The 18,568-nt window shown below is 40.3% G+C and overlaps 1 protein-coding gene across 2 annotated transcripts in view; it reads left to right on the forward strand.

Annotated features, from left to right (window-relative positions):
- The first annotated feature begins 2,277 nt into the window (after positions 1–2,277).
- LOC116050414 (ankyrin repeat domain-containing protein 31-like) overlaps positions 2,278–18,568 on the forward strand; it is a 35,270-nt gene continuing 18,979 nt past the window's right edge. For both annotated transcript variants that reach the window (XM_035998986.1, XM_035998987.1), the window contains exons 1-4: positions 2,278–2,412; positions 7,082–7,088; positions 8,163–8,360; positions 13,030–13,325. In XM_035998986.1, coding sequence (XP_035854879.1) covers positions 8,245–8,360; positions 13,030–13,325 — 412 coding nt within the window. In that variant the 5' untranslated portion in view covers positions 2,278–2,412; positions 7,082–7,088; positions 8,163–8,244. The remainder of the gene's footprint in view (positions 2,413–7,081; positions 7,089–8,162; positions 8,361–13,029; positions 13,326–18,568) is intronic.

The following is an 18,568-nucleotide window of genomic DNA, read 5'->3' on the forward strand; positions in this document are numbered from 1 at the left end:
TTTAAATGATAATAGTGGTTAACAATGAAGACAACAACTCCCATGATCCCACGCAACGTCATGATTTAATTTAATATTTCTACTGATTTCTCCATAATATCACGAATAAAACTTGTTTTCCTTATGGATTTTGATTATCAGCCATAATGTCTGAACCATCTCAGGTAGACTGACCACGATCTGTGAGGTTGTGAAACGAAAGTTTCTGCTCCTGTAGAAGCTAGAAGTCCGTATGAAATCAACCTGGTTTTAAGATAAGCGTGTTTTATTTGCGATTATATGGAGAAATACTACGCTACCCACAACCCTAAGCGTAACAGCGACGTCTCGAGATGGACCAATCAGAGACGTCACCCCGCGAACGGCTACAGCGAGCTTCTACCATTGAAGTCTATGATAGTTTATGTACGTGTATGGTATTGTATCTTTTTTGCCGTTTTGAAAAAAAAGCCGAATCAAATGTTGTATGTGTCGGTACACGATCCGTTCTGCCTGCACGATCCGTTCTGCGCATGCGCGGTTGTACGAGGATTTACGACACTGCATGATCTGTTCCACGCTTCCGGTCGACAGCCAAGCTAACGTTAGTTTAGCTAACAGCTAATTCGGCTAATCGCTAGCTGATTGTAGCGGTCTGCCGTTAGCCTCCACAGGCAAGCTAACGTTAGTTTAGCTAACGGCTCATTCGGCTAACCGCTTGCTGATTGTAGCGGTCTGCCGTTAGCCTCCACAGGCAAGCTAACGTTAGTTTAGCTAACAGCTAATTCGGCTAACTGCTAGCTGAGACAGCATGTAATAACTTTAAAAGACCCTCAAAATAAAACTTGAAAATAAACGTTGACATATATAACAAACACCTAACATATATAACAGCTGTTACGTCAGTTCTACTTTACTTGTGCTCATTTAAAATACAATCACTCAATACTTGTCTTTATTGTTATTACTGTTAAGTCTTAATTTAGCTGTAGCCTGCTTTTCCCATTACGTTTGAGTTAACGTTATTTTAGACTGAATCTAGCTGTCAGCTAGCAGTTAGCCGAATTAGCTGTTAGCTAAACTAACGTTAGCTTCCCGGTGGAGGCTAGCCATAGGCTAGCGTGGAACAGATCGTGCAGGTCGTATCCTCGGTAAAACAGTATTATCTTGCGCATGTGCAGAACGGATCGTGCAGGCAGAACGGATCGTGCAGGCAGACATGTCATGACAAGTCATGCTTCCTCACGTAGCTGGTTGGCTTGGTTCCAGACTAAAACAATCTTTATATTAGCAATTTTGGAAACGTCAAAAACACTTTCGGAACCAGAGCCCTCCATTACAGAACCCTACCGGCAGCAGTTTACACACGCACAATGTTGTAATTTCTCCCACAATAACGAGGCATCTTTATCTCATATTATTCAGTTTATGTAATTCAGAAAGCCTTTTTTGATGGGATGCACCTACAGATCGTACAGCAGAGAGCTGCCATAAGCGGACATCACCAGTGGTGTAGTGGTCCCTGGAGAAGTGGGTATACTCTCAGTTTTCACCTTTTTTTTTTTCTAAAGTAGTCCAGAAAAAAGCCCTGTTTTAGAAACAGTGACATGTAAGACTATGATTTAGTTTACCCAAAAATCTGTCATTTCTACTTGCTCACTATTATAAAATGATCATGACTTGATTAGGAGCAGTTTGTAGTTACTACTGGTCACACAAGCAGCCTGGATGAATGTAAAATGTATTTATCATGAGGCAAACATGGTGTTATCTCTTCTCCTCTAAATGTGCAGTCATATTGCCACTGGCAATTTGCCAGTAGTTTAAAATAATGATTGATTTGGAAACCACCTTAAAACTTACCTCAGAATTATGTCTTCCATCAACTGGGGTGGCACACCGCCGCTTGTGTTATTTCTTCATCTGTTGTTTGGTCTGCTGCCGTTATCGTAGTCAAGTGGCACCGGCACCTGAGGTTTTTTTTTGTTTTTTTTCACTGGCACCTGAGGTATTAGCGATATTTTCCTCGGCATGACCCGCCCTACTCTGCCTCTGATTGGCTCATCAGTCCTCATGCCTAAAGTTAACCAATCTAATCAGTGAAAGCAGCGAGTACCAGCCAATTAGAGGCAGAGGAGGGTGGGTCATGGCTTCACTATCCTTGAGGAAAAAATGGGCAATCTGGCTCATAGATATTACTGAATGGTGCGCATCAGGGGGGATTTAGAAGTGGGTATACGCAATGCTGACTGAAAAATAAGTAGGTATACGCCGTATACCAGCGTATACCCTGGACTACACCACTGGACATCACGTAGGCGTGTGTAGGCAGGATAATAACGGTAGATATGCGTTTGAACTGTGTTTTCGCGCCACAGCTTTGTCTGTCATTTGCGAAGAAGAGGAGGAGCCGGGACGGATGTTTAACCTTATTCAGACCAGACAGGTAATACTAACAAGACTGTTATGTAATGTTAGAGCCCGACTTTATTTCTCGGTGTTCTTCAACATTAACATTAGCTTATCAGCATAAAACATATTGGTTACATCCAGCCAAGGAAGGTAATGTTAACGTTAAGGCAAACGCTAACATAAGATCATTTACTGCCAAACACATTGTGACCTTATTTGCCTTTAGACCTTATTTAGCTACAAATGTTTTGTCACATTTGGCGACTTTATGGATTTATATAGGGCACATATTTCGATAGGTAGCTAACTAACGTTAGCTGTTACACAAAGTGCGGGCTAGCTATAGTAAGAGATAATATAATATGTCAGACAGGTTCCCTGTCAGTCTGGGAGCTGCCACTGTACTGACTGTACTGTACTGACATGGTTCACACACAATCAGTTAAAGCAGAAGATAGATAACGTTAGATCGATGTTATTGTTTTCACACGGAGTGTGTATTATTATAAGTGCCTAGAACATGTACACGCAACAACATAAATACACGAGTACAGAAAACATAGTAAGGTGTTAGGGGACAGAACTTGATCCATCCCACTGTATCTGACTGAACAATGGAGGAGGTGTACTAAATGGGGAGTGCCATATGCGCGCGATAGGAGAGGAATGGATGTAAACGCCTAGATCAACATGTGTCTAGCTCTGTTATTGAGATCAGAGAGGCGGGGGGTTAAGATCACTGCATTTGAACGGGACAACTTGATCTTGTTGGACAACTTGATCTTGTTGGAGACAGACAGCATGGTGAGTAAACAGAGGGAGCAGTAGAGTATTATTGATTGATTTGTTTTTGTAAAGGTTTTGTCTGTGTGTTTTTCGTAGATAATCTGGTGCCAAATAATATGATGGATCATAGATGTCAGTGTAACACCAGTTCATTAACTGGGGTGAAATTCACACATGGTCAAACCTACCACAAGCTTTAAAAAACCCAATTTGACAGAGTATTTTTTTTTTTTTAATGAAAAATATTTTTTTTACAAATGTGGATGAAGAATGAGACAGTGGGCCCTGACCATTGATGGAAAGCAGCCTGAATGTGAAGAGGGGTTTCAATTAAATGACATTTTGTTTCTAGTGTCAAATGACAACAGCAGTTATCTCAGGACACTTACAGGATAGAGTAGGTCTAGACCACACTAATTTACAGAGACACAACAATTCCTCCAAGAGTGCAGCAGTGGCGAAGAATAACTTCCTCTTATAACAGGCAGAAACCTTGAACAGAACCTGGCTCTAGGTGGGCGGCTGGCCATCTGCCTCGACTGGTTGAGTGAGAGAGAGCGAGGGATAATACAACTATGACTAATAAAAATAACTAGAAAATGCATTTCCTGCGGAAAATGCGTGGGAATGCTGAATAGCTGAATTGCTAAAGCTAAACTGGTTGAATAGCTTAAATCATTAAGAAGAAGTTGAAGTAGTGAGAATAGTTGAAAAAGTGGAAATCGTTTTAATACGTATGAATTTCATTAAAAAGTTAAAAGCTTATGCTAAACTGAACTGTTGGCTTCAAAAGTTGAATAATGACAAAAGACGTAGAACATTGTGAGGTCTGAGTATATTTTCTAACTGATAATCACTCACAAATGCAGAAATATGAAACAAATAGTACGAAAAATCTTAAAGCTCAAATGCACTACACGCTAAAAAATCAGGAAAATTGTTAGAGTTGGAAGCTAAACTGCATTACCCAAGTGAAGAGCTAAAATACACTGTTAGAAAAGCTTGAAGCTGAACTGTAATACTGTCAAAGATGAAAGTTGAAATGAATTACCTGAAACGGCTGAAAGAAGAAATACTTTGTATTATTATTAGACACTGCATAGAACTAAAAAGCATCAATCTAGCTGATATGAGATGTGAAATATATTAGGTAAAAAGAATGGGGCTGAACAAAAGAAACAGAAACAGACAGACAGAGACAGACAGACCGAGACAGAGAGAAACAAACAGAGAGACATGGACAGACAGACAGAGACAGAGACAGAGACAGGGAGAAACAGAAACAGACAGAGACAGACAGACAGAGAGAAACAAACAGACAGACAGAGAGACAGAGAGAGACAGAGACAGGGAGAAACAGAAACAGACAGAGACAGACAGACAGACAGACAGACAGACAGACAGACAGACAGAGAGAAACAAACAGACTGACAGAGAGAGACAGAGACAGGGAGAAACAGAGGCAGGGAGAAACAGAGAGAGAGAGAGAGACAGCGACAGACAGAGAGAGACAGAGACAGACAGAGAGACAGAGAGAGAGAGACAGAGACAGACAGACAGACAGACAGAGACAGAGACAGAGACAGGGAGAAACAGAGACAGACAGACAGAGAGAAACAAACAGACAGACAGAGAGACAGAGAGAGACAGAGACAGGGAGAAACAGAAACAGACAGAGACAGACAGACAGAGAGAAACAAACAGACTGACAGAGAGACAGAGAGAGACAGAGACAGGGAGAAACAGAGACAGACAGAGGCAGGGAGAAACAGAGAGAGAGAGAGAGACAGCGACAGACAGAGAGAGACAGAGACAGACAGAGAGACAGAGAGAGAGAGACAGAGACAGACAGACAGACAGACAGAGACAGACAAAGAGAGACAGAGACAGTCAGACAGAAGTGGAACACTAAAGATATAGACTAATGTTCATATTACTGCCTGTAGTATTCAAGTTGACTGTCTGTGAAAGGGTTGTCATGGTAACGTATGACCAGTATGTGTGCGTATGTTTCTGTGTGTGTGTGTGTGTGTGTATGTGTTTGTGTGTGTGTGTGTGTGTGTGTGTGTGTGTGTCTGCATATGTGTGTGTGCGTGTGTGTTTCTGTGTTTGCATGTGTGTGTGCATGTGTGTGTGTGTGTGTTTGCGTGTGTGTTTCTGCATATGTGTGTTGCTGGGTGTATGTGTGTGTGTGTGTGTGTCTGCATTTGTGTGTGTTTGTGTGTATGTGTGTGTGTGTATGTGTGCGTATGTGTCTGTGTGTGTGTGTGTGTGTGTGTGTGTGTGTGTGTGTGTCTGAATAGACAGACAGAGAGAGAGAGGAATAGAAAGAGAGAGACAGAGACAGACAGAGAGAAACAAAAACAAACAGACAGACAGACAGACGGACAGAGACAGTCAGACAGAAGTGGAACACTAAAGATGTAGACTAATGTTCATATTACTGCCTGTAGTATTCAAGTCAACTGTCTGTGAAAGGGTTGTCATGGTAACGTATGAGCAGTGAAAACACCCTTTGAAGTCTGTGATGAGATCTCTTTGATCTTTAATCAGGTTAACGACCGTGTCACCTGCTGAAACTGTCAGCTGGCCACACTGGAGCTATTCAAAGACACAGAGCAAGCTCTCAAATAAAGCCTCAGACTGCTAAAACGATAAGGGCTACCGGTGAAATGATGTAATCGTGAGCACCACAAGACCTTTGTGAACATATTCATGTAAAATTTATGTTGATAAACTTAAAAATGTGGGCATATCAGCGATTTAAAAAAGTGGTTCGCTCTGCGTTTCGCTGGGAAATGTGGAGGACATTTACCATGGCCGTGAATGGAGGCAGATGTGGAACTCTTGTCATTTGGAAGCTCATCAAGCCAAAAGTATAAGGCATATCGCAAAACTGAGCACATTTCCTGAAACTAGACAGAAATACCTACGTTTTGAAGTATAAATTGTGTATGACAAGTAGATATTGTGGGCGTGAGAGCAATTTATAGAGAGGGGAAGAAGATTTTATTCCTAAGCTGCTGCACTCTAACGATGACATCATCCACTCTAGGACACGCAATACACAATCACTAGAAACGCAGAAAAATCCTGAAATTATCACTAAACTTAAACAGCTTTTTCACAAAAACTGTAAAAGATATCAAACTGAAAAGCCATAGCCTAATACCTGAATATTTTGTGAACATTTTAAAGTTTGTTTGGCTTCTGTAGGTCAAAGTATGAAGGAGCTGAAAATTTTGGGAGCGGAAGAAGATTTGAAGGATTTGAAGCATGCTCTCATTCACTTCAATGTTAAAAAAAAGTCATAAAAAGCTTAATATTTAAAAAAGTATAAATAGCAGAAAAAAAGTTGAAGAAGTCCCATCATTAGCTGAAAGAGCTGAACATTTTAAAAGTTGAATGGTTTTAATAGCTGAATGTATGCAGAAGTTACAGAGAGCCAAAAAACGTACGGAATAAGAAGATTAAGATATAAGAAGAATAAATAAAGAACAGAATAACAATAGTTGGAATGCTGTTGAACAGCATTCCCACTAATAAAGAAAGAACAGAATAACAATAGTTGGAATGCTGCTGAACAGCATTCCCACTAATAAAAGTAGTAGCAGGGCGTCGAGCAGGACCGCGACAGCAGCTGCAAACACGATCCAGGTGCCGCCACAAGCCGAGGAAATCTGCGAGGCGAGAAAACATAAAGACTCTGAGGAATACGCAAAGTTAGTAACATGCATTAATGGGACATGAATGCACGCAGATGGTTGTTTGTGTGTTTATTTAGGATCCTCATTAGCTCCTGCAATGAGCTATTCTTCCTGAGGTCCTTGCAACTCTCTTCATAATAGGACAATGCAGTAATTAATACGCACATTACAATACGTCGTAACAATACAGAATAGGAAATTATTGGACAGAAACTAAACATACACTATATCATTTCATAACACAACTCATATGATAATGACAAAATACACACATAAGTAAAAGGCAGATAGACAGGACAGCTCCACCAGTGCAGTCATAGGGCATTCCATACATTCATGTTTATTCATTTTTTAAGACAGTTATATGCTATTATCACATCACAGATGGAGAAAGGCAGTGTGTCTTAAGAAATCCATCTGTGGGAACTCATGTCCCATTATTAATGCATTTACATACTTTTGGATAATCAAAATAGCAATGTTATGGGATTTTTGCAACCTTGGCAGAGGTATGTGCTGCTTTTGTTTCATTTGGTCATAGATTGAAGGAAGGTTAGACCAATCTCTTAAGTGGTTGGGACATTAAAAGCAATAGTCTGGAGTAGAGCTGAAACGATCAGTCAATCAACTGGTTATTTGATTGCCACAAAATGAATAGCAACTGTTTTGATTTAATGAATTAAAGTTATTGAATTAAAGTAATTTTGGAAGTTCCAGTTTTTTAGTTTTGAGGATTTGCTGCCTTGTTGATTAATTCTTCCTGATACAATGCCGACATTACTCTAAGATGTGAAAATGGGCCGACTGAACCCAGCTAAGACAGTATAGAGACATGTCCTGTTAGTCATAGTCAAGGGCTAGTGAAGTATGTTTTGTAATTGTACTGCAGTGGTAAGAAGTGTAGTTTCTCCAGAGGTGGGTTCTACACCATAGAAGGTAAAGTCTTCACAGTCTTCTTCTTTCTATTATAATGATATTACTTACAACACAGCTTGTTGTTATGAAGCATGAAATGACATGTTTTGTCCTTAGAGTGAAGGAAAAAACTTTTATCAAGGTTGGGGTCTATTAACATGTTTGCTTCACACATAAAGGGCTGAAAGTAGTTTCTCCCCAGAAGATGATCTGTCTAGTGTTCATTTCACATCATGACATGTTTTAGTTTGTGCTGCCATCTAGTGACTGGTGTTAAAATAGACCACTTAACTCAAGTCTTCTAAGATAGGACACTTTGTTTGTGTTGATACAAATGATTTGATGTAAGTTATCTGGTATTTACAGGTTGGAATCCTATAACCATTAAAGGAAACCTCTCATCGTGAGGCTGTTAAGGAAACCACCAGTTGTTCTGTTCCATTCCATGGAAGGTGAGACCAGCGGCCCCTGGTCCCATAAACCATCACAGCGCCTTTCAAGCATCACAGCAGATCATTCATATGCCACAAATCTGAGAGGGGATGTGACTGCTAAGCCCAGGTAAGTGCTTGTAAATAGCTGTCAACCATGCAACAGCTATGACAGCTATGTTGTATAGCTATATAGCTATACAAAATTTTCAGCGTAAACATCAAATAAAGTTTATAGACTAGTAAACAGGATACTTTCTGATTATCTGTTTGCAACACTGAGTCTACAATATAGTCTCTGTGCAGGCTGAAGTATTATATACATTAAACAAATAATACATAACCCATCGATACCAAATAAAAATCAACATATCACAAAGGCAAGGAACATAAAAACAACTATGTCTCTGGACTCTGGCCTCGAGATACGTATCTCGAGGCCTCAAGATAAGTGTATATAAAAGGAGAATGCACAATGGAACAGCTTTTCTCCCCAAAGCAGAGAATGCAGAGAGTTTCTCTTAAAACCCAACCTCCGCCATCCCGTTATTGTGGCGCGTCCCCCGCGGCTGTCTCCCTGCGCGTAAGGCGCCCTTTCCCCGTTATGTTTCTCCTAAACCCAACCTCCGCCATCCCGTTATTGTGGCGCGTCCCCCACGGCCATCTCCCGGCGCGTAAGGCACCCTTTCCCCGTTAGGTTTCTCCTAAACCCAACCTCCGCCATCCCGTTATTGTGGCGCGTCCCCAGCGGGCCGCCTTGCGGCCGCCTCCCAACTTACAGAGCATCATTTTCTGCCGTTTCCCAGCCGTCTTCCGGCGTCCTTTCCCCGAGAAAATAACGTGACATTTACACGAACTGCCGTGAGACTGCATATCCATAGTCCTTTATAATTCTTCTTCATATTTTATAGCCTATATTTATACTTTTTACATGTATATACTTGTTTATTTACCAACTTCTATTATCGTTTATATTCCTTTAAATGTCTTGATGCACTCTCTGCTTTGGGGAGAAAAGCTGCTCCATTGTGCATTCTCCTTTTATATACACTTATCTTGAGGCCACGAGATACTATCTTGAGGCCACGAGTTACTATCTTGAGGCCACGAGTTACTATCTTGAGGCCACGAGTTACTATCTTGAGGCCACGAGATACTATCTTGAGGCCACGAGTTACTATCTTGAGGCCACGAGATACTATCTTGAGGCCACGAGATACTATCTTGAGGCCACAAGTTACTATCTTGAGGCCATTATAATACATTTTTTTTTACAAAGTGGGACCAGGGGGGCTCCGTACTTGACTAACAGGTTTACCAACCAGGAATGTTGTGTGGTAGACTAGTGGACAGCTTAGATTTGAAGAAAGTTTACAAGAGCATCTGAAACCTATTTGCGGTGCTGTTGGGAAAAGTTCACCATGCACAGCTTATAAGGATTTACTGACAGTTTTGCATTGTCCTTGTTTTTTTCTTATGTTATTTCTTATGCTATTTCAGGATCTCACATGTTGTTTTGCATGTTATTCTTACCATGTAACCCCAGTGTATCTGTTTAAGAAGTCTAGGAGGTGCCTCAAACGTTACACTTAAACTGGCATTCAGAGTCTTGATGAGACAGCATGATACATTGTGAGTATTTCTTACTTATCACAGTATATACAGTATATCAGGCTTGTTAGTAGATACATTCAGTGTTGGTTTGGGTATTTTAGTGGGAATTGTTGGCAATAATAAATATACAGAATATCACCAGACTTATCCTTACATTTGTCTTTCACTGTATTTGTCAGAGCAAAGAAGAAGATACCTTATATCCTATAATGCTGGGGTGTTGTCTGCAGTTGCATCAGGGACAGTGTGTGACTAGAGCATCACAGGTTTTGCATTTCAGATCTTTGCTTTATTAGAATTGATTGCATTTGTGATTTATGACTAGGCTAGGATTGATTGCAGTTTTGAAATTCATTTTTTGAAAGTGCGTTTACATGATCAGGGGATCCTAGTTTCAATACTTTGATTTATTTAGAATTCCTGTACTGTATGTCATAGAACAAATCTCTGTTTTGCAGGTTTGGAGTTGAATGAAGAAAAATGTATGTGCATCCAGTACATGCAAATTCAGTTTTATAACCACCAAATGGCTCTGACATTTCAATCACTGATGGTGATGGTGATGGGGCACATTGCTTAAACCTTTCAGTTTTTATGTTGTATCAAATGTTCCCTCCAGTGGAAATGTTAGTCCATATTAGAAGTGAACTATCTGATACTCTCTGGGACACTTTATCACTGATCCACAACGAAAACAATTTGGTTACTTCTACTCAAGATATTTCAAAACATTCAAAGTGAATATCTCATTGATCCGTAATTTTCAGAACATCTGTTAAGTCTACATAATTTGCCATTATGAGAATGTAGACACACAAACACTGACAGATACGTAAAGTTCTGTTAATCAGTGGTTGCCAGACTTTTTCTGCAGGGCCCCCCTTTTGTAGATTAAGAGCGCCCCCTGGTGCTGTGTGTTCTGGGGAAACCCCATTTAAGGGGAGACACCCCAGGTGAATAGGGAAACAAATAGATATCACCATGAAACTTCCCCAGTTTATTTACATTAAGACAAATATTTTTGTATTACAAGTTTTCGGTAATTTTATATGCAAATGATGCATTCTCTTGTAAAATATGCGCTAATTTGCATACATTTCCAGAAAACAGAACAGAAAACATTCAGTTCAGTCACTTTATTATCCCAAATGGAAAACTTGATCTGCATTGGATAAAGCCAGATTCAAAATTCTTGTTTTATTTTGACAAAGGTTTAAAGGTAAAGGTTTTTACAGAGGGAATTTTAGATATCTCTATCTATCACTCCATAAATCAGAATATGGTGTCAACTGCTATAAAAAATCCATTTCTGCTGCGTTTTCAAGAATAAAAAGCCTATTAAGTAATATTTGACCAAATCCCTCAGTAAAAACCTTCAGAACATAGATAGGAGTCAAACTGGAAGGTTTGGGGTTTGGAAGTGCTGCTAAAGTGGAGATTTCTGGAGAAAATGGATTATAAAATATCAGACATTTTGCAAGACATTACAGGTGAATAGGGTCAAACATTTAAACTGATATCAACATGAAAACAGTTGATTACCTACATTAAGACATATTTTTGTATTACATGTTTTTTTTTAATTTGTATGATTAAATATGCAAATTAGGCATAATCTAATGCTAACCTTTGGTGAATTTACAGGCGCAAATTGACAAAATGGTGTAAATTAAACATCTAAATGTGTATTTTCGATCTCCCAATAGAAAACAAGAAAACATGCTATAGGTCTACGCAAAACAGCCCAAACACTCAGAAATTAAACATCTGTGCAGCGGCATTGTGGGTCTCTCAATGCCCCTTTAACTGTTTCTACCTGCCAAATGTACCAGAGTCCTCTCATTGTTTAGCGTGCTAACCAGATGGCACGGTTATGCTCGTTCAAGAGATGTTCCTTCAATCCCATCATGGCTTAATGAGCTGCATGAGGCCCAGACCAGTGTATAACTAACGTCCCCCTCTCCTCCTCCCACACAGGGTTATTGACCACGACACAGCCCGTACTTCCCTGCCTTTTTGCATTTCGCACTTATGTGGTTGTGAACTGGTGTATGTTAGATCTAGGTGTCACAGTGGGGCTTACATACAGTTACACTTACTTACAGTAACGAGACTAGCGTGAGTTGATCTGCCCCAGCGGCCATTGGTAATCCTCTTTGTATCGTTCCCAGTCAGGTACTGCGTGTTTTAACGCACACACATCTCGGCTCAGCTGTGTGTGTGTGTGTGTGTGTGTGTGTGTGTGTGTGTTTTAACGCACACACATCTGGGCTCAGCTGTGTGTATGGAGCGCAGGCATCGCTGTACAGAATCCCGGCATGTGAATAGAGATGCAAATACAGGGGCTGGGTTTGTGCTCTACCTGTGTAATGTTACCTGCTGTTATATTAATGCTTGAAATGCTAAATAACAGAACACATTTTTTCCTCTTCACATTTTCTAAATTCATGATTATTCTGCGGGCCAGACTAAATGCTTTGGCGGGCCGGATGTGGCCCGCGGGCCGCCAGTGGACGTTGGCTGATGTAATGCAATCATATCTGACATACAGTATATTGTAAAGCTTCATTGTTAAACACTTCACTTAAATTATGTCTATGAATTTCTTTGAATTTTTATTAAATTGCAATTCTGCTTCCTTTAATTCAAATTTGAATTGTAATTCTAGATCCTGTTTTTGACATTAATTCAAATTCAAGAATTGAATTGGAATTTAGGAGTCATTCTCAATTCAATTCTGAATTGTGCACAAGCCTGCCTGACATATAGCATCACAACCTGGTATGGGAACTGTTCAGCGGCAGACAGGAATGCTCTCCAGAGGCTGGTTAACATAGCCCAAATAATCAGTGAACTCTCCCTGCCCCCCCTCAGGGAAGATATTTACAGGTCTCACTGCCACAGCATTGTGGATTGTGAAAGACAGTACTAACTCTTCTCACCATCTGTGTACGCTGCTGCCCTCTGGAAGACGCACAGGGCCACAAAAAGTGTGTGTGTGAGTGTGTGTTTGAGCAGAGTGAATGGGAACAGTTTTTTATGAGAGACAGGAACATTTCGTTGTATGTGAACATGCAATGTTATAATAATAATAAATAAAAGCATTCATTTATTCATTCATTGTTTTAAAGAGGAACTTCCTCAATTATCTGACTGTCACCTCGGTATGTGTTTTTTTCTTCCAGAGACATTATGGAGATGACTGGCAGCTGTAATCAGCAGTATGAGAGTGAGATGTATGGAGACGTTTCGTCTTCAGATGATGACTCTTTAAGCTTGTTGTGGGATCGTGAGACCTGGCAAAGCATAGAAGTAGTGGAGTACATGGACATTAGTGATTTATATTCACAAGTTGGCATCAAAGAGCAGAATGAGAAAGTTGAGGTGGAGATAAACAGACTCAAACCCCCCGAGCCAGGGATATCCAGCTGTACCAAGTCTGTAGCAGGCCCTGCTGATTCTACAACCCAATCAGGTAATTGTAAGTAAGAAACTACTCAACCATCATGTTACAGCAGTGGATTGCTGCCACCATAACACAAAAAAAAAATTGTGTTTAGGTAAAATTAAACATTATATACTACATCAGCGTGATCAGAACTACCTAAAATGACAGAAATCATCTTTTGAGGTGTAGTTAGATTTTTTAGTTTGGTCTGACATCTGATGTCAGGAAAACAAACGTATACTCGTCTACTTACAATGGGAAATGAGTCCATCTATCGTTAGCAGATTTTTCCGTTCAAAAACTTGCATATATGCGCTAATGTTTGGTGGGAAAAGGGTTTAAGAAACAAGACTGACTTGTGATTCTTATTCAGCTTATCCAGCTTATTCAGCTGCTATAACAAAACAACACAAACATTATCTAAATCTGCCCTTTATCGACAGATATTGCTCATTGATGATCAACAATCGGATAAGAGGCTAAAAACATGATCGGGGCATTTGTAGTTTCTTGCTAACAACCAAAAATAATACCTCTGTACCTCTGAGACACGATAGACATCTACATTTTTTCCACGAAATTGGCTAAATGTTGTAATTCAGTCAGGCTTTTAGGTACTTAAAGGGTACCTCTACCTGAACACCCCGTTACTCCACCAGAATTTGCTTATGCTTTGTCCCTTTTCACAATTTCCCACTCGCCTGCAGGAAATGGACGATTGCATGGCAATTATCCTTAATCTGACCCTCCGTTTTGGAGGCAATGGTTCCACCAAAAGGAGGACACATACTGGGGCACATTTCTTTTTTTTTTTTAAAGATTATTTTTTGGGCATTTTAGGCCTTTAATAGACAGGACAGTTGAAGACATGAAAGGGGAGAGAGAGGGAATGACATGCAGCAAAGGGCCACAGGTCGGAGTCGAACCCGCGGCCGCTGCGTCAAGGAGTAAACCTCTATATATGGGTGCCCGCTCTACCAACTGAGCTATCTCGGCACCCATACTGGGGCACACTTGACAACAAAATTCACTGCTGCGTCTTGGTGCACCAGGCTCCACATGTGGTACCTTGTCTCACCCAGCCTCTTCCTGCTCCATTCCTGTCCACCCAAAGCCACAGCTAGCCCAAACAACAGCTTATTGTCAGCGGCCCCACCAGCACCCAAAAATGATTCACTTGTGGGGTGTTGGCGGGCCGCCAGGCCAACAGGAACCCTCGCCAGGCCAGAATCTATTATTTTTAATGAATGAAATAACGCCAAATATTCTTTGTGTTTCCACTATATACATTCTGCAGCGACGCACCACCCTGAGTACATAAAGCAATGGTTAGTTTACAGACGCAGAGGGAGCATGGGGCGGGGTTATGCGGAGAGTAAAAGAGGAGAGATGCAAACACTGGCACGGCTTATGGAAGAAACGGGTTATGTAACGCAACATCAAAATATAGCGATAAACGGTACAGTCTCATCCTATATCTATTTGTTGTTTTTTTTTTATCGATAACACCTTAACAAGCTTGTACACTGAAATAACTGAGTCATAACTAGATACCATATTAATCAATTTTTATAAGAAACAACACACTTTATCTTGATATATTTTTCTAAACGTTCTCGTTATTTTCATAAAAATTAACGTATGTCATTAAAACAAACTTTTTGTTTAAACCAGGGTTCCCGCGGGGTCTTAAAGTGTCTTAAAAGTCTAAAATTCAGAACTTTAAATTTAAGGCCTTAAAACGTCTTAAAAACGGCCAGATTTTCATCCGAGGTCTTAAATTTCATTTAGTCAGGTCTAAAAAAGGTTTTACTCTCGTTCATTTCCAGAAACGCTGGCTGCAGAAAGAGAAAGTATGGAGTCGTAGCGTACAAAGCGGAGCTCTAGAGTCTTTGCTCTGTAACAAAACCAGCAGAACGCTGCCCACAGAACGTTGGTTCGGTGTGTTGGAATTCTTTCTGGGGGATATTGGTGTTGGTACGTACGCAGTGATAAAACTACAAATCCCGTGATAAATGCAATACCTGCCCGCAAAATACGTCTGCGTCTCCTCAGAGTTTGTTAAAGTTCGGCTATGCCTACGTGTGGAAAATGGGAACATGTACTTTTAACGAGACATGGCTAGATCACAGCGATTTCCGCTGTTGGTTACAAGCGGTACCCAGCTCAAGGTACCAGGCACGCTGCAAACTTTGTAAAAAAATTATTCAATTAGGGACTCTGTGTGTGAAGGTGCTGGAGTCACACGCCAGAGCGGAGAAACACAAGCTAGCCGCAAAATGCCTTCAACAGACTCCGCCAATTAGCCAGTTTTGTAGGTCTTAAATTTCAGTCTTTATGGTCTTAAAATGTCTTAAAAATGTCTTAAATTTGACTTACTAAAACCAGCAAGAACCCTGTTAAACATGAGAAGTCAGTATGTTGTCCTAACAAGAAACTCCAAATTGGTATTAAAACAAGAAAATGTCCATAATTGCCTGAAGAGAGAGTGTAGCATATAACAGTCGTATGATTGATAAATGTATAACATGATGATGTAGACATGTTGGCTAAATGGCTGGGGGCTGCTCTCATTTTGTTTGTTTGCCTATGCACAATCACTGTGTGTATAAAAAAAAAAAACTAGAGCTCTACCTTCCCACTGCCACCTCCAAGCAACTCACACAAGGCCAGACAGGTTCAGGGTTTTATTATCATTATACTATCCAGGATTGCATTAAGGAAATGTAAAATGCAGGACTTAAAGGGATAGTTCACCGTTGGAAAGACGAATATATCTTTAAATTGGGTCACTTATGTAGTAGAAATGTGAAAACCTTTTAGAAATTTGTGCCTTCTAGGCTGAGAAAAGCCAGAAAATGTGTTTTTGGCTCATATGGATGAAAGACACCAAATCCCAGAATGCACTTGCTTTGCTGCTTTAGAGTCCACTCCCAAGCCATGCCTACTGTTTACAGAGAGACAGACAGTGAGGCATTCAACTCAACTCAAGTGTGTTTTGTCATTTCAACCATATACACAAAACAACGTTTCACCGTGGCTCAAGTGGTCTTACACATTTAAAATATATAAAAACGGCATTAAAAAAAAACGACATACGAAACGAAAAAGGCTACATTTAGCTTGTGCACACACATTATAGGCTCTATAAAGTTCAGCTAACGCATACTAGCATCAGCGCTTGGTGGGCTGTAAACACGATTATAAACACAGCCGTAAATTTGCGTGGAATGTAGAATGGTCGGCATTTAACAGTCACAAACTCCACCAGCAGTTAACAGCAGAGATGGCAAAAGTACTCACTTCCCGTACTCAAGTAGAAGTACAGATACTTGTGTTAAAAAAATACTCTGGTAAAAGTAAAAGTACTGATTTAACTTATTTACTCAAGTAAAAGTAACAAAGTACAGGTTTGGAAATTTACTTAAAGTATAAAAGTAAAAGTAGCTTTGCGAATGACAACCATTTTTTATGCAAAGCTACCTGGACCACACAAATGTTACTAGAGTGCAAGCTAAGAAACTTCAGGACATGGAAAAAAGGCTCTTTATATGGCATTGGCTACATTTTAAATGGATGTCTGCCAATATGCCTAAAACATGACATATATGATTATTGTGACAGAGACTGGGACTCCAGGTTAATAAGATTCTGACTGAGTAGCTATTTATGAATTCAGTTGTGATTCTGTGAGAATTCACAGATCCAGTTTCTCTTTTTTAATCTTCCCCTTAACATTTAAAGGAATCTACATGTATGTGTGTGTGTGTGTGCTCAAATATGGCTTCTGGAAAGAAAATAAAGGATAAAATATGAATTACTAAACAGACATTAATTAAGAAGTTCCCCATACTTTAAGAGTTGCGCAGCACATTGGCCAGGAGTCATTCTTGATGCCTACTATCTCAAACATCTCTCTCAGATACGGCCAAGGATGTCTTGCTGCTTGTCTGCTGATTTCTTCATTTTCAATCATGTCACCATCCATACTATATGTGCTAACGTTACCACCATCAAGACGCAATGATTTGCCGTGAATGAATGCAGAATGCCGCCGAATCTGTTGAGTCGTCTTGTAGTGGTGTGTCAAGTGCAACGTACAGTATATTCCCATCCAATTAGATTGAATGTGGTATTGACGACGCGAAAATAACGGTAACTCCAGTGAAATTATTTGAAACTTGTTAGTAAGGACTAAATTTGGACTGTATTTAAAGCTGATTCTGGTTTCCAACTTCACCCCAGGTGTGTCTGTTAAAACACGGACGGAGACAACTTCTCTCCTTTGATGCTTTATTAAGATCAAGCAACGTGCAACCTAGGTAACAGGTGAAGAACACAAACAACAAAATCACTAGCTAACTTACTTTAAATTTGCAGAACTATAGACCAATACAACAACAGGCTTAAATGAACTGACAACATAAGTTATACGACTTACAGTTCTTAAGGACACACACACGATCTCAACTGATTATCCTCCGGACAGCTAGTCTCTTTTTCTTTTTGCTCCGTGTGTCGCGCGCGCCCGCTCGCATTGAGGCGCGTGTCTGTGCTATTCTCCGACATGACGACCTCTTGTACAAAACTAAAGTAACGAGCCAATTTTGTAAAATGTAAGGAGTAGAAAGTACCGATATTCATGTTAAAATGTAAGGAGTAAAAGTAAAAAGTCGCCACAAAAAATATAGTAAAGTAAAAATATCTGAAAAATCTACTTGAGTACAGTAACGAAGTATTTGTACTTCGTTACTTCCCATCTCTGGTTAGCAGTTAGTTGGATACAAGCAAACTATTTCTGCACCAGGCAGTCTGTGTTAACACAGCCCACCTCGACTAGTCTTACCCAGCGACAGAGCAGCAGGCCTGGTAGCTGGATAGTCCCGTACACTGTTGTTCAGCCATGTTTCCACAACAACAAAAACACAGCAGTCTCTGAACTCTCGTTGGGATTTTGGTTGAAGTTGGATGTAGTCCAGTTTGTTGTCTAATGAGAGGACACTTGCAAGCAGGATTGATGGAACAGCTGGCCTGCTAGCGTTAGCTTTCCATCTAGCTCACCTTGAACTTCTGCACACCGCTGTCGAGGTCCCTTTCCCCGGCTATTTTCATCGGGCGACACTGCAGGCTGAGGTGCTGGTTTCCGTAGCAGGCAAAGCTTGCGTAGTGTGTGGAGTATTCCGTCTGTAATAAAGTGTCCTGCATATTCTCCGATCTGTACCGGTATGTATCCTGGTGGTACACGTGTGCTTTAGTTTGAATGCACATAATTGTTG

Source organism: Sander lucioperca, chromosome 2, assembly GCF_008315115.2.
Source record: "Sander lucioperca isolate FBNREF2018 chromosome 2, SLUC_FBN_1.2, whole genome shotgun sequence".
Classification (NCBI taxonomy): domain Eukaryota; kingdom Metazoa; phylum Chordata; class Actinopteri; order Perciformes; family Percidae; genus Sander; species Sander lucioperca.